This window comes from Caloenas nicobarica, chromosome 1, assembly GCF_036013445.1.
Source record: "Caloenas nicobarica isolate bCalNic1 chromosome 1, bCalNic1.hap1, whole genome shotgun sequence".
Lineage (NCBI taxonomy): Eukaryota > Metazoa > Chordata > Aves > Columbiformes > Columbidae > Caloenas > Caloenas nicobarica.
Window position 1 is genome coordinate 203,168,419 of NC_088245.1, and position 16,515 is coordinate 203,184,933.

The 16,515-nt window shown below is 47.8% G+C and overlaps 1 protein-coding gene across 1 annotated transcript in view; it reads left to right on the plus strand.

The window, feature by feature from the left end:
• The first annotated feature begins 2,811 nt into the window (after positions 1-2,811).
• Positions 2,812-16,515, plus strand: part of MAML2 (mastermind like transcriptional coactivator 2) — a 221,333-nt gene continuing 207,629 nt past the window's right edge. The window contains exon 1 of the mRNA XM_065654287.1: positions 2,812-4,487. Within this exon, the coding sequence (XP_065510359.1) occupies positions 4,098-4,487 (390 nt within the window). The 5' untranslated portion in view covers positions 2,812-4,097. The remainder of the gene's footprint in view (positions 4,488-16,515) is intronic.

Genomic DNA, 16,515 nt, shown 5'->3' on the forward strand with positions numbered 1-16,515 from the left:
TCGAACAGAGCAGTAATTACATGCGCCTTGTGCCCAAAATTTCAGAACAGGAACACTGATGCAGGTGCAGTCAGACTGCGCCCCAAACTTAAAACAATTTCCCAGGTGAGCGGCATGGTACAGGAGCCTGCCTCGCTGGGAATACCCCAGGAAATACAGGTATGTGTAGCTGTGAACGTTCCCAATGGGTAAGAACTCTCACTGAAAAGCAAATAATGGAAATGGCTGAAAATTCAAAGCTCTAGTTTGCAAAATCCTCTGCAGGATTGATATTAAGCATGTGCCATTCCGGTGGAGTTAATTTGACTTTGAAGTAATCTGATACATGATTTCCAAACAGAGATGAATGAGGTATGTGCCTAGATTTAAGGATGTACTCAAGTTTTTAAGTGACATAGGTTCAGCACAGTCTTTTTGTTCCATTTTTGGAAAGTTGTTAGCACAATGGGATGTCTATGGGGAGAATTCCTGGCTGTGAACCCAGCACAAATAAGTGTTTTGCTGATCTGGAAGGGGCTGCCGACTTAGGGAACTCAGAGCTTCAACAGCAGTGGGGAATTCACACAGAAAACATGCTCAAGCATGACAGTTCATGTGAGATCAGACTATCATGTAAAAAGGTCACGAATGTCAACAGAGGAAAAAAAGTAATTATTCAGGACCTGTTATTTTTTTACTGTGTGTTTATTAAATGCCTGTGACACAAATCACAAGTGATGTTAAGATAATATTAAGAACCGTTTGCTTTGAAGAAAACTGACAAGTAGCCAATCCAAAAATGACAGCGGTGTCCAGGGGCTGGTAACATTTGTCAGGGTGTTCTGGACCAAACTTGAGAAGCTGAGGGATGCATTTAGCGTATTTCCTTCTCTGAAACACCAGGGGCAGCATTTGCTGCGTATTGAGCGACCAGGGACTTGCAGTGCAGCCCTGCAGCCCGCTGTCTCTGGCCCTGAAAGGGATATATTAAAGCACGGAACACATGAGATGCTGCTTGGCAAAAAAACCAAACCAAACAAACAAAAAAAAGAGTGAAGCGTAAACGTCTTAAGTTAAAATTCAAAAACCTTTGTTTTGAAAGATCATTCTGCAAGTTCTACAAAATCTGGTAAGAGAGAGAAGTCCTGCAGCTACCCTGATATCTTCCTGAGCAGCACCACTGATTTTGTATTCCCACAGCAACTTGGAAAACTCCAGCCAAGACTTCATTTAAAACATCCTTGCTTATTCTCCCTGAGATTCATGTGCTACTGTTACGCATGCGTTCTGTGACTGACCCTCTTATACGAAGCAGTGACACCTGAGCTATAAAGAGAGAATAAAAGGCCTAGTGAGGCCTGAAGCAAAGGTAACCTTGTCTATTATTTTACAAACATTAAAATTTCATTTTATCTTGCAATTGTGCCAGCCCATTGTTTTCAACAGAGGCACGCTACTGTAATGTATCAAGTAATAACCCACTCTTCCTCAGTTGTTCGAGGTTAAACAAAAAAATCCCTTTTTCCTGTTAGCAATAAGGCAGCGCATCCACAACCCTGGCTTCCCCAGACCTTGTCCCTCAGAGAAGAATCAAAGTCTTTGCTGGGGCAAACGTGGGGCTGAATGTGCTCACACAGCCAGGCCCTGGAAACCCACATGGATGTTTCTTGCAACATGAAGGAGATGGGGGTCATGTAAGTGGGGGCTTTCATATTTTCCCTATGTCCAATCCTGCATATCTTTTATGTGCTTTGGGGGGATTCCCAGGAATGTGTCATTTCATCATTGACATTGAAAGCATTTGCATGTGTCACCTTGGAAGGGGATAAAACCATCTGAGAGCGTTATGACTAGTTCCTCCCCATCCTCAGCTTAACATTCTTGCTATGTTGTGATCAAATTTGTGTACTTTTCTGACCGGAGCCACTGTAGAACTAAATGAGATGATGCACCCTTGTATTAGGGCTGTGCAGTCCCAAAAAACCTTAAAGGTTTTTCCATCAGGGATGTGTCCCTGCATGCTTGGGGGCAATTCTTATTCCCAAAGAGGTATCTGGGAATTTGGATAATATAGCCATGGTAGCACAACAGCATATTACTTTAATAAAACCGACCAGCTCACAGCTATTTCTGCATCCTCCTTCACAGCTCACCTACAGCAACACGCAGAACCTGACAGCTGCCAGTTGCAGCAAGGCCAGTACCAGGGGCCAGGTCTCACAGTCGGCCACCCCTGCTCCGCACAGAGGAGTCGGGCAGGAGAAGCACCGAGGCTGCAGCTTTCCCAGGGAGCAACCGAAGTGCAGGCGTGACATGCCTTGCTCCACACACCCGTGAAGCTCATGTCAGAGCCCGGAGCTGCCACATCCCCAGCCTGACCTCGTGTCGTGCACTCATCCCGTGCATGAGAGCGCCCTAGAAGGCACTGCTTGTTTTTCTACCGTCTGTTCCAGAGAAATCCAGCTGGTAGAGGAGCGCAGCGCCGTGATTTATTTGAGAACTCCCTCGTACTCGCCTGAAGGTCTCGCCGCCAGGGGAAGAGGGAGAGCGGGAGGCTGCGCTCCTCGGCGGCTGCTCAGGGCGGCGCAGCGCCCGCCCGCGCCCCGGCACCCAGGTACCGAGCGAGGAGGGGAAAGGGGATTTCCTTGGCTTCCTCCCATGCAAATACCTCCCGGGGAGCGGCGGCGGCAGCAGCGGCGGTCCGACTCCCCTCCGCGGCCGCTGGGAGGCTCCGCGCCTCGCCCCGGCCTCCCCGGCGCCGCGTCCCCGGCCGCGCTATCGCCGACACCCGCCTCCCGCCCCCGCAGCGCCCCGCACCGCGGAGCCGCTCCGCGCCGCACCGCTCCGCGCCGCACGGACGGGAACGGGCAGCTCGGGCACCCGGCGGCGGCAGCGCCCGGAGGAGGCAGCGCCGATAACCCACCGGCAACCACCCACCCCAGCGGGTCGGGGATGGAATATACAAAAACACAAAGGAAAAGTGGCTGGACTGTGCTGGGTGCAAAATGCTGGAAGTTTGTAAGTGCAACTCTCCGTTTGTAATTACTGTCTGAAGAGGGGCTGGCTTTTTTTTTCTTTTTCTTTTTTTCCCGTGCTTTTCTTGAAACTGTACTTGAAACTATTCAATAGCTGGGAGTATAAGGGAAAGTATGCGAGAAGAGTTCTTTGCCTGGGTTCGTAGCTTGCTGCTTTATTACTAAGGGGGAAATAAGCACTGAAATCAATACGGATTTTATCCAGTGGCTGGATTAACTCAAGGCAAAGCGTGGTCTGGAAGTCCACTGACTGACATTGTACCGGACCGGGGGATCCGTCTCTCTTATTTTTAGAGGAACTACAATTTAGCGGCAGACAGTTGGACACAGTAATAAACCGAAGAGTGGCCAGCAAAGAGCGGGCGACAGAAACGAGAAAGCACAAAGCCTAAACTAACCTGAGCCGCCTCCTCCTCCTTCCCCGGCTCTTTATTTGCACATTTACTAGACTTAAAAAAAAAAAAGAGGAAAAAAAGAAAAAAACCAACCAAACCAAACCAACAAACCCCTCTCCACGAAATCTACCAGATTTTTGGTCGGCTGGGGGTTTCTCCGTGCCGCCGCGCACGGCAATGCCTTTCCTTGCATAAATTTCCACTTCAAGGAATAACCCCCCCGCTCCCCCGAAATAAAATAAAATCAATAAACCTGCCAAGTCTCACTCATTCCCGAGGGAGATCTCCTCCGTCCAGGGATTCACTTAGGAGGCAGCGGCTCGCTTTTTTTTTTTTTTTTTTTCCGCCCTCCTCCCCCGGCGGAGGCCCCCCCGGCCCCTCTCCCCGGGCGCCCTTTCCGCCCCGCGGAGCCCCTCGGCGGGGTTTGCCCGGCCCCGACCCCCGCCCCTCCCGATGCTGGCACAACCTTAGCGGCCGCCGGACGCCCCCGTCCCACCCCCGATCTGTCAACCCCCCGCGGGGCCGTCACCGCCCGGGGGCCGGGTGGGGGTGGGCTGGGGGCGCGGGGCTGACCGCCCTCCGCCAGCCCTCGGGCTCGGGCTCCCGCCGCTGCCCCCGCCTCCCCCCCTCCCGCTCCATGCGGCAGTGAGGACCGACGCAGCCGGAGGGCCAGGACCGGCAGCCAGCGATGGGCGACACGGCTCCCCCCCAGGCCGCGGGGCTGGGGGCCGGGCTGCTGGGGGGGGGCCCGGCGGCGCCCCGGGTGCACAGCGCCATCGTCGAGCGGCTGCGGGCCCGCATCGCCGTCTGCCGCCAGCACCACCTCAGCTGCGAGGGGCGCTACGAGCGGGGCCGCGCCGAGAGCTCCGACCGCGAGCGGGAGAGCACCTTGCAGCTCCTCCACCTGGTGCAGCAGGGGCAGGGGGCCCGCAAGGCCGGCAAGCACCCCAAGGCGGCGGCCGCCGGCGGCCCGGCCGCCCCCGCCGCGCCCCCGGACTACCACCAGCACCTCCTCAGCAACGGCGGCATCAACGGCGAGCAGCCGGCGGGGGAGCAGCGCGCCTCGGCCCTCCTGGCGGTGAGTCACAGCGCCCGCTGCCGGCGGGGAGGGGCCGCGACGCGGGGCGGCGAGGAGAAGCCCCCGCTGCCCTCAGGGCTCCCCCGCGGCCGCCCCTCAGGCGAGCGCGGAGGTGGGGCCGGGGCCGGGGCCGGGGCCCGCTGCGCCCCGGGGCTGTGAGTGCGGGTGTCAGTGGCGGCCCGGCTCGGCCCCTGCACCCCGGCCCCCCGCGGTGGTCCGTAGTGGGTGCCGCGCCCGCGGTGGCATCGAGGGCGTGAGGGGCGGTGGGCAGGTCTGCCAGGCCCGGAGCGGGGCGGCTGAGGGGCTGCTCCTCCTCGAAGGGATTTGGGGACGGACTTCTCCTCGAAGTGATTTGGGGACGGACGTCTCCTCCTCGAAGGGATTTGGGGGCTGCTTTATTTTTTCCAAACCAGGCTGCAGTCATAAAAGCACATCGCGTGTGCCATCGCCCCGGAGGAGCGGCAGTGGTGGCAAACAGCACATCCCCGAGCAGGGGGAAAGTGGCACTAAAGTGTGGTTGGTCTTCAGAATTTCCCCCTCTGCCCCATTTCACCCCGTTCGTCAGGGCTTTAGGCGGCCGTTTTCACTCCAGTTTGCTGCCGTGTCCCTCGAAGTCGGCCGGTTCGTAGGCCCGGGGCAGGCGGGCAGCGCTGGGGAGCCGGAGCCCGTGCGTGCGGTTCGGCTGCCGAGCTCGGCCCCGCGGGCACCGGCGGGCGCAGCGCTGCGCGGGAGCAAACCGCGACGCCCCGCAGATCCAAGGCGTCCCACACCCGCTGCTCTGAGCGCCGGCTTCGCCAGAAAGGGTCGGTTTGTTATTGTCACCGAGTGTGTTTTGCGGCGCGGAGTTACAAGAGTTTTCCAGGCAGTGCTGCTTTGTAAATGATATGTTGACCTTTTTCAACTGGAAATTGCTCTGAACATGTCAAGGAGGCAAACCCTTGTCTCCTGTTACTTTATTACCAGCAGTCCGTTTACCATGCTTTTGAAGCATATGCTGTGCTGCACTGCCTTCCAACTCTTAATTCTCAACACACATGCGAACTATTATGAGAAGTGACTGTGTTCTGGTAGGCCCGCGGCTGCTATTCGAATGGCTGAAAATAGATCGCTCCTTCCGCGCCAGACATCAAACCTATCTTTCTTAGTGCCTGACGTATGCTAAAACAGGACCTTCGTGGTTATTTCTCCCTTCTTACCCGGGAGTTTGCCAAGGTGTGTGGATTGACGCTTGGGGCTGCGTTACTCAGCATCATTCATGAGGGCGATGATGTAAGCATTAATGCGATAACATTGTGTCCAAGGGGAATTTAGGCACTTCGACCTGATTCAGTGTTCAGATTAAATCTCCTCGCGTTCCTTGTCACAATCAAGAAAGCCATTATCTTATTTTTCCAGTATGTATTAATGAAATGCTTTGCACTTGTCTTACGGGGAAAAAAAAAAAAAAAAGGCTTTTGCCTAATAACGTGCGTCCAAGAAAAATCCACTTTCTGAAATCACGGAACAGGCCTGTGTAGGCTTTTTTGTTTTCAGGTTTTTTTACTAGTTGTTACTATTATTATGAAATAGCTGGAGGCAGATGTTTGACAGCACTAAATGTAACAACTCCAAAGAAAATATTGAAAGATTTTAATCTTTTAAATGCAGAGAGGTTGTCCTTGTTTCTGAAATACCACTAACGATTGTTAACCTACTCTTCACCGGACAATGCTGTGTACAGCCCAAGCTCCATGTTGTGTGTTGCGTTACCTCCCAGATAAATCTGCACAGAAGTGTCTTTGACAAGGGGAAGGTCTGACAGCCCCCCTCTTTTTTGCACGCCAGTATTTGGTAATCCCGCTGACAAGGTACGTGACTTCACTAAGCATGACGTTTGGGGCCCCAAACCATGTTTTGACACTGAAGAAATGCTGGCTCATGAAGCAGTATTGTTGTAATGTTATCACTGCACATCGCTGATCCTCCCACTCTGTGCTTGACACAGACATTTGCTGCTCTGGTAGAACTGCCTAATTAAGGAACAGAGAAAGGCATCAGTTCAAAGTCACATCTCTGTCACAGAGGCACGTGTTCCCCTTACCAAGGGCTCCTTAGAACATATTGTTGCAAATACTATAAAGGAAAAAGCAAACCACAGAGTGTCTGAGTGGCATGAATTCAAGTGGCTGAGGGTCATACACCAGGTAGCACAGCATTGTGCTCTTGTTCTTGAAAAGCAGGAGGGCAGGGATGGGCCAGGAAATAATAGGGTCTTGCTTTCACTCCGGCCACAGCTGGAGGAGAAATCTGCTCTACCAGTACCAAGGGTACTTGAGAGAGGAAGCCACAAGATAGACTAAGCCTGTTGTCGTGTGCATTACCAATGGGTGGGGAAGAGAACCATCTCTAAGTCAGCAGAATTCATCCTCTATGGGCTGTTTCCCAAGAGGAAATGCGGTGGAAGCTTTATTTGCAGTGGTGGCTATTCCTCTGATTCCAGACATTTTGCTTACAGCAGACGGCAGATCTGAAGTGCACATGGTCCTGGAACAAGGCGCAGCTCTGAGCTTCAGCTGTGGCAGGTACAGCTCTGGCAGAAGGAAGGACAAGACAGTGATGTTTTGTGAGTCTCACACTGAGCATGTGAGATTGGACACACCTCTGATTCCTTGTGGGGGTTTGTAGAACTCCGCCTGTCTTGCTGTAGCTCCACCACTTAAAAAAAACCCAAATGCACAGATAAGCATGAAGGCGGTAATAACTCTCTTTGGGGAGTTCTGGCTATCAGGACACTGTTCTGCAAAACCAAGATTGTCCCCAAGCTTCCTCTTCTGAAAATAGCTGGGTTGTTCCCTTTGCTTTGCAGGTCTCACTGCTCTTGTTACAAGCGTACCTGCCATGTTTAGTGGCATTGGACGGGTTGTTTACACAGTTGGACTCAAGAGTAAATATTTGACACTCGATAACATTTGAAACAACGTTCACTTGAACATATCAAAGAGCTTGAAGTGATTATGTGACATTGTTGATACTATTATTTGATAATTATCTTCTCCCAGTGGACAGTTTAAAACCAATAGAAGAGAGGGGTTTTAGTGGGGTTTGGTTTGGGCTTAATTTGGCAGCATTACTTTGATTTTTGAGAAGGATCTTCAGCAGCAGCATTTTCTAATTGGAGAGTAGATTTTTTAGCTGGACCAATGGATGTGGGTAAATGTCAAGGAGAAATTTATTCTTCAGGACATGGCTAGGAAAGCTTTCGTACTTTCTGCCTCCCTGCATTTCCCAAGAGCTGACATTTGTTTATTTATATGGTGGTGTTACTTTCCATGGTGCAGAGTGGATCAAATAAAATATTCTGTCTTTCTTTCATACATACATCTATATGTATGTATATGCCCTCCAGCACTTAGCTGTTTATATTATTTATGTTTTATATAAACAGTTAGCTCTGGAGGGCATTCCTCAGTGGCTTAAGCATTGAACTGGTAATACCAAGTTCTTGCGCTGCTGTTTCAAATCTCTGGCAGCCAATTCATTCCTTCGTTCTGACATAGGCTGAACACTGTTTGTTTCGCTCTGTGCAAGCCAGGAACTCTGTTTCCTGAGCATTATTGTGTTATTCTGGTCAGGTTCTTTCATTGCAGCCACCATACCAGTGGCGACATCTTCCTCCGAGTGTGTTAAGTGACGTTTGCCACTGGTCAAAAGCAACTTGTTCTACTTTCACTTATCTCAAAGTTGCACTGAGTTTATCATTATAAGGATTATTATTTTCTGTTCTCTGAAGAGTGACTGTGAAAGGGGCCTGCTCCCCAGATGTAGTCTGCAAGCAGGTGAAAAAGACAAGGGAAAACAGTCCCATAAAAAAGATGTAGCCAAGGAAGAGGGGAATGGATTAATTCCTCCTACTCCCCTCAGTTCTCATCAATGTCAGTACAAATCTAGAAGAGTCAATGAGTTTATCCCAGTTCCCTGAGGACCACGACGCGAGACAGGGTTGCCTGACTGGTGCCAAGAGCCAAGTTTGACATATAAATTCTCAATTCAGGCAGTTATTTAGTTATTTTATCCAGAGATCCTTTAAATCAGGGGTGTCAATCTCCTACATTTATGCAGTCCTAAAATTACATTCGGCCCTTTGAAGGCAACCGCGAGGCCGATGTGGCCCCTGGTGAAAATGAGTTCGACCCCCCTGCTTTAAATGATCATGGAAGTCCTGACTTTGTTTCCTAATAACTCTTTTGTTTTATGATCCGCACTGTGCTTGCTGAGGTTTGGCCTTGTGCTAGCATTAAAGATCATCAAGCATTTGAAAAGGAAGGATTGTGCTCTGGTATCCGTGGCCCAAGTTTATGCTTCCACCATCACCCAAGCTCTTTGTTTTATTTGCTAGCTGGCTGCCAGGGTACTGTGCAGAAATAACTGCAGTTGCTGATTCTGGACGTACATAACTTTTGGAAGTGCTCTGAAGCAAGGAGGATGAGGTGACCAGCTATGGGGTGAAGTGACATTTCAGTACAGTCAGCAGAGGTGGATTAAAGCACAAACCATTCTGCAAAGCTGGGGCGGGATCTTTTGACCAACAAAATTTGGTGCCGAAGCAATGGAATGTTCTGTTTGTGAGGTGAAGGACCGCTGTCTGCTCCTTGAGCTTCTGCAGGAGTGAAGCTGGGTTCTGATAAAGACCATTTACGCAGCCGAGTCAGGTAAAATGAATAAGTCACATCGCCTTTGTGGGTAGAGAACTTTGATCTGCTGTCGTGGGCCCTGTGGCCTGCTGGGAGCCATTTGGTTAAGATGGACATAGGCGCCATTTAAAATCTTTGCTCCCCTTGGCTGTGAGAACATTTTCTGAACCAAAATCAAGAAGACGCCCTGGAAGCTGCATAAAAGCTATATTTAATGAAAAGTTCAGCCAGTGAATTTGTTAAATGTATGCTAGTGTAGGAGCCTTTTCAGTCCCAGCTCTCCAATCAAATCACTTGCCTCCTTTGAAGCTTTTAAAGCTTTGAATACATTTAATGAAAGTCTCCTCCATTCTGAAACTGTTTAACAGAATGTTTCCACCACCAAAGTTTCTGTAGGTAGCGAGCGGAGGAACGGTTTGTTTGCCTGGACTCAACATGCTCTCTGAAGCCAACCCATGGGCTTCTTAACTTCCCTGACTGTTACGGCAAGTCCTCTGATAGAGCTCTCACATCCTCTGCGGTGCTCAAATTGAGTCTCTTGTGTGTAGCACCACAACAAAGGAGAGTGACATGCAGCTTCTGTTTCTTCTGCACTGAGAAGTGTGACTCCAGCAAAAACGTTAGCTGCTCTGTGGGGAAATCTGAACCTTAGAAAGGGACGTCTGAGTCAGAGAAGCTGCTTTGCTGAAACTTTGACTTATCTCACTATTATTACTTCTCCACTCACAAAGAACACTGCTTGCAGGTGTATGTGGGGTTCGGTTAGCTTGCAGTGACCAAAAAGTCGGCAACCAGGTTAGACAGTTAGCAGGTTAAGAAAGGCCATAACTTGCCTCTCTTCCTAACAGCTGTAAACGATCCTTTCTACCAAGATAACATTTTTGGAGGCCAGTTGTAGTCTGCTTTTCTTATCAAGCCTGTTGGCTTATGAAACTGACACTTCACCCGTGGCTCATTACTGGAAAAGAAGGGCTCCATCCTGGTGCTTTTGACGACTTTGGGAAGGATAGTATCTCCACTGCTCCATTTATATTGCACCTCCCATGTGGTGTAAGGGGAGCTGGAAGTTGGCAAGCTGCTCAAGCTGATAAAGCACTCGCATAGGGGTGCCAGCTCTGCCAGCAAGCATCTCTGTGACCTTGCTCATGTCCCCTGTACGCGTGAGCTTTTCAGGTGGCACCATCTCACTGCCTAGCACATGGGAGCTTGGTCTCTGCTGAGGGCCCAACTCTACGTGATAACGACCTAACACCATCACTTCTGTGGAGTTCAGGAAGGTGATTAAAGAAACCACTATGCAACACTTTAAAGGACACACAGTCATCTACGTGGTACGTAGAAGAGCTTTAGATACCTGGCTGCTCTGAAGAGAAGAGAAACAAGGTCTTTGCACTTTGGCTTCTTTCTGATGTCTGCATGTCAGCGTTCCCCTGTATGACTTCCCAGTGATGGTGCTCCCAGCAGCAGTAGCATGAATCTGATGGGATTCACGACCAGGCTGTGTTTTCCACAAATCTGAATCAGTGGCTGTAAACTTGAAAAGGATCTTACCCATATCATGCTGCTACAGTTTGGAACAGTGAAAGAGGCAGTGGTCTTGGCTGCAGAAAAGAAGGAGTTGGTGCCAAGTGAGATTTGGATCATTTTTTCAACTTAACAGTATTAAGAGACAGATTTTTTGTTTGTTTTTGTTTGTTTGCATTTTTTTAATGAAAGCATAAACTATTTATGCCCCAGATTTCCCATGAAAAGCTTCCTAGAGCCAGTTGAGAGCCAACTTGTGAATTTGCCATACCTCGTCAAGTTCTTCCAAAGTATTATTAGATGCAGCTAGTCAATCCATAACTGTACTGAAGTGCCAACACCAATATCTAACACAAAATACCTGCAACTCTCAAGCAACCGTTCTTAGGTGTGTGTGCTGTATACTAAATCTCAGTGTTTCTATTCTGACTCTGGGATCTATACAACAGATTACTCCTGTTATTTCACTTCCATAAAACTCAGTTTCCTCTATGAAAAATACTATTTATTACCTTTGTAAAGTGCATTGACATCTGGTGGTGAGTCTTATGGCTTAGAAGCCATATTGATGGAGCCTAAGACTGGATATTTGAACGTTTGCTTTGGCAAAGCTGCAGGCAATGTATATGAGCTGATGGATTCTTCTTATTTGACTTCTGTGTTTTGAGCCTTTGAGGTGCACTCAAATCACCTTTTCAGCCTTTGACACACAGGTATGACTACTTGAAATACAGACCCAAATGAGTCTTTTACATAATCACATGACTCCCAAGCTGGGTTTTTATGGCACTACATTGCCAAGATTGAGAATAAAAGTGCAGGATGTGGCAGTGCCCCTTCTTTTTCAGAGAAAAAAAAACATTTTCCAGCTTTTCATTCATAATCATAAAGGTATGCTTTGTATATTCTTGCTTTACTCGCTCTTGATTCTGCATCAGTTTGTACTCAAATTAGTCTCCCAAGTAAGTAATCTGTGTCCAAGTAGTTAATGTACTTGATGCTCCAGCAAACTAGGAGAAAAGTGGGACAGGAACTGAGAGCATATATGCAAGTTGTCTGCTCTCTGCCGAGGCTTCAGCTGCACCCCAGCACTAGCAGGTGGGAGCCACCTTGTCCTGCATGTGTTGCCTTCCATCTGGTAAGATGACTATATTGTAGTAGTGGAGGAAGGTTCACGCCAATGGCTTGGGGTGGGAGGAAGACTCAGAAATATTTCTTAAGTGAATAATTTACACAAAATTCCAATACACTTACTGAAAAACTATAATTTATTTTGGTTTTAATTTGAAAATACCTCACGCCCGTGACTTCACATACAGATGTTGGCGTTTCCCTGAAAAAACTAGTTTTGTTCAGAAATGGCTCCTGTAGCTATTTTTATGTGTCACTCAGTTATCGTTCCGATGTGCTTGCAAACTCAGCTGAATCAAGATGCAGACACAGTGAGGAAGCGGATCTTGCAAACCCATTTACCTGCTACCTGAGCCTGAAGCTACTTGAAAGGCCCAGTAAGATCTGGGGCTAACAGATGAAACCCCAAGAAGGTTCATTGTGGCTATTCTGTTTTGAAACAAAACACGCTGTTGTGCAGGAGTCATCCCTGTGGTACTCTGGCTCTATTACAGAGCTCTGCAGGCACCTCACCGGAGTAGGTGTTATACAAACACCCACCGAGAACCCTGCCCTTCCCTGCATACCTTAGGGCCTCAAGAGACAAGATAGACAAAGAATGGATGAAGGAACAGAAGCACAGAAAGATCAAGTGTCTTGCCCAAGGTCAAACAGCAGGTCAGTGGCAGAGCTGGGAACAGAGCCCAGATTTCCTGACTCCTGGTCCAGCACTCTATTAATCATCTCTTTGCTTTGTGTTCTGTGGCCTGTTACTGTCCATAGGAAATGTGAGGATGACTTTCTGACAGCTTCAGAATTACTACTTAGGTTTGGAAACTATTGATCATCAGCAGACTATTGAGATAAAGAGGTCATGTACTGGACATTTGCACTAGAGGATTCAGAACTAAGTGCTCTAGGTATCAAATCCATTCCAAGATGCTGAAAAGCTGTATTTCATAATCCCAAACATTTCTTCTAAATCAGTCAGATTTTTTAAGACTATTTTCCCTTACGTTGTGTACAAACTAGTTTGTTTTTACAGAGTTACTCATCACAGTTGAACTCCTACATTGGTGCTTGCCCTATAAATTATTTCTTGCTTGAAAACAAGTTACAACAGTTATTTAGTTAGCAGTGCTTTTCTTCTCCATGGAATTTACCAGTGAAACACATAGAAAACCATAGAGTCAACAGTCCTGAGACACTTGTGATTCTTACTTACTTTCATTCCTCCCTGTGCGATGTATTCAGTTTTCAAAGTCTTTCAGTGGAATTATCTTGATCACAAACTTAGTTATACCTGTGAGATTTTTTTTTCTTCCCAAAAAATTTGACTTGAGGCAAAACTCTGGCTACTGTGGTAATGACTTATCGAGAGTCTCTTGTAAACAATAGTATAATCACTTTCTTATAGTCATGGCAACAGTGTTTAAGCAATGAGCTTACTGAACACAATGTGCACTGTCTCCACTGAATAGCTATTGCAGCGCTGAAGTGTATGCTGCTCATTTTCAGAGGACTCAGGGTCATAAATTATTCAGCAAAACAACACTGCTTCAGAAAGCGTCTTTAAAATTGTTGTATTTTGTACTAGCCAAAGAAGGATGTTTATCTGTACTGATGGGGCTGTGTTTAATTGCTGCACAACAGCGTACTCTTTGGGCCAGTTCTGCTCCCACTGAATGTCAGGGTGCCTCTCTCAAACCATTTGAGACATTTGAGATCTACTTGTCGGCAGGGTCATCTTTCTCCTGGTAATGTTTGCCACTGTGTGAAATCCCTAACGTGGAGCACAAAATGGCTCTGGAGGATGCATCCTGCACATATGCATGGTGTGAGAGGTGGTGTCGAGGTGCAGAAGGAGGAATTTGTTTTAATGAACAAGGAGTTCACTCCAACAGGGCTGATCCCTTCCTTGGCTCAGAACATCACCTGGATTCCTTTTCAGTGGGTTGAGGAGGCATCTTGAAGGGTGGATGTCTTCACGGGAAGTGTCAGAGTTGAACCCCAAGACAAGGGGTTGTGTCTCATTTTTCTGTTTATTTTGTTTATACAGCTCTCTCATTCAAATAACTAGAGCTGGAGGAAAGACCTTGTTGGCAACAGTTGTTGTTTTGGGATGAGTCATTCCACCAGATTTCAGAAATGCCACCCCAGTGACAGTTGGCAAAAATGCTGCATGGGCTGTTCAGTTTATGTTTTTCACTTTGGAAAATCAGACCATTTATTTAGGGTTCTGTTGCTTTAGAAACCATCTCCAGACACTCCAGTTTCCTTTCCTTTCCTTTCCCTTTCCCTTCTCTTCCCTTTTGCTTTCTTTCCCCCTTTTCTTCTCCTTTTCCTCACTGCTATGGTATCTCAACATCTGGGCTTTTCAGCCTCAATTCTGATCCGATTGGCCCCTCCTGCAACAGACTATGGGAAATACTATGGACGTGGCACTGTGGAACATCAGCCTAATGCAGGATCAAGCTTTTTATTTCTGGTCATTATGCTAGTTTATAGTCAATTATTTTGTTTTCCAAAGAAATGCATTCTACTTCTCTAAAAGCTTTTAGTTCAACATCCTTCCAAGCTAGATACTTGGTATTCTACTTGGGGCTGCTTACCTCTATGGCCCAGTTCCCGGAAACAGTTATGCATGTGCTTAATTGTGCACACATGGGTAATCGCACTGAAATCAAGATGTGTAGAATTAAGCAAGTCTAGAAGAATTTGCAGGGTTTGGTCTTTGTTCAATAAACAGGCCTCAGCCTGGCCGAAGCCCACGACATTCTACAAAAAGAAACCAAATTCAAAAGTAAGTAGTGTATTAATTATCAGTTGACTTATTTCCTCAAACCAGTTAATTCTGTACTTTTTAAAACTACTTTCCATTTTTCCTGCAAATCCAATTGCCCTTCCTTTCACACTCATTTTTCCTCCTCAGTACTCAACTCCCAGCAGACCTGAGCTGCCAGCCACACGATCCCCTTTCATACTGATTTGAGTTCCGACGTTTCTTTTTTCCTACCAACTTTGTGTATTACCGTAATGGTTCCTAGGACGTATTTTGGCCAGCTTTTAGGGAGAGAGAGAGTCACAGTGTTTCAGACTTTCATTTCCAAGTGCAGTATTAAATATAATCCTTATAATTATAGCACTGCCAGTTGGGCCACTGTAGCTCAGGCTATGTCAATATGTCGTCAAAAGCCGTCTTTCTCAGGAGCTGGAACTCAGTCATGTTGATTGAATTGAAATTTGATGGCCAGCAGCTGCAAACACACTCTCGCCCCATCCCCCTGCCTCCTTGCTTTTTTTTTTTCCTTTTACCACAAAATTCTCTTCCTTTCCATCAACGTCGTGAGTTTACAGACCAGAGATAATGGCTGATTCCTGGCTAAGTTATTCTGAGCTGCCCCTTTGGGTACGTCTGGACTGTCCTTGGAGGGGTGCCCTGAGGCAACCCGAAGGCACAATCTGTCTGTGCCCACGATGGTGAACCTGAGAACACAGCCCCAGGTGCAGCCTGAAGGCCGTCCTCAGACTAGACATGACCAACCCCGGTGTCAGAGTGTTGCGATTTAACCCAAACTAGCAATGCAACCACGATAGCCGCTCACTCACCCTCTCCCCGCCCCCCCAAATAGGAGAGAGAATCAAAAGGGAAGGGAGAAACTTGGATTGAGATAAACACAGTTTAATAAAATAACTAAATACTAATACACTACTAGTAAATATATATATAAAAATAGAAATAAAATATAAAATAAAAGATACTCAATGGAATTCCTCACGAACTCCGTCTGCACCGAGCAGCCAGTCCCAGGAAGCAGCACCTGGTCCCAACAGCTGAGCCCAGAGAGAGAAAAGAGGAATAAGGCAGAAAAGCCCTGAGGCCTCTGCAACACGGTAGGATGGCAAAAAAAGGCTGAACTAAACATCCCGAACAGAACTCCCTCGAGTCTCCAAGAGCAAAGAGCCAGAGAAAGAGAGACCGGAAGATCCCAATTCTCGACAAATATGAAGCATGATGCTAATGGGATGGAATGCTCTTACTGATCAACCTGGATGTCAGTCAAGCTCTGCCCCATCCATGCCCCCCTTCCTCGATGCCTCACACCTGTGGGCAGAGCGCTCAGAGTGTCCTTGGCTCTCAGACCAGAGCAATTAAAAACATTAACTCTGTTTGGGGGTGTTATCTCTTCTTCTCAAACTAAGTCCAAATAATGACCATGCTAGCAATGAAAAAGAAAGGTTTCTAACTGCATGAAGAAAATTAACTCACTTTCAGTCAAACCAGCACACAGAGCTCGTAGGATGCCACTGGTGTCGCAGGCGGCAGCTAAGGGAGCTGCAGACACGTCTGGGCTGAAGCCTGTGAGGCTCCTGTGTGAGCAGGGCTGGGAGCACCGCAGTCCATTCCCTCGTCACCTTGGTCAGTCGCCACACAGACCTCACTATTCATTTAAGCAAAGGTGTCAGGACCAGCCTAATTCCCAGCAGCAGTTTATGCTGCAAGTTTAACACATGCTTTGTTAGCCCTGGGTGGCTGAGGGTAAGAAACCAGCTTTGAATTGGGGGAAAAAAAAATAATGGTATCCAGTAGTTGTCTAACATGATCCTGTCATTTTTGGTACTCAAAAAACAAAACAAAACCCCAGCACTCAGACCATGAGATATTCAGGTTTTAAAAAGTGCCAATTGCCAGTACACAGTAACAACTTTTCTTAAGGTCTTTT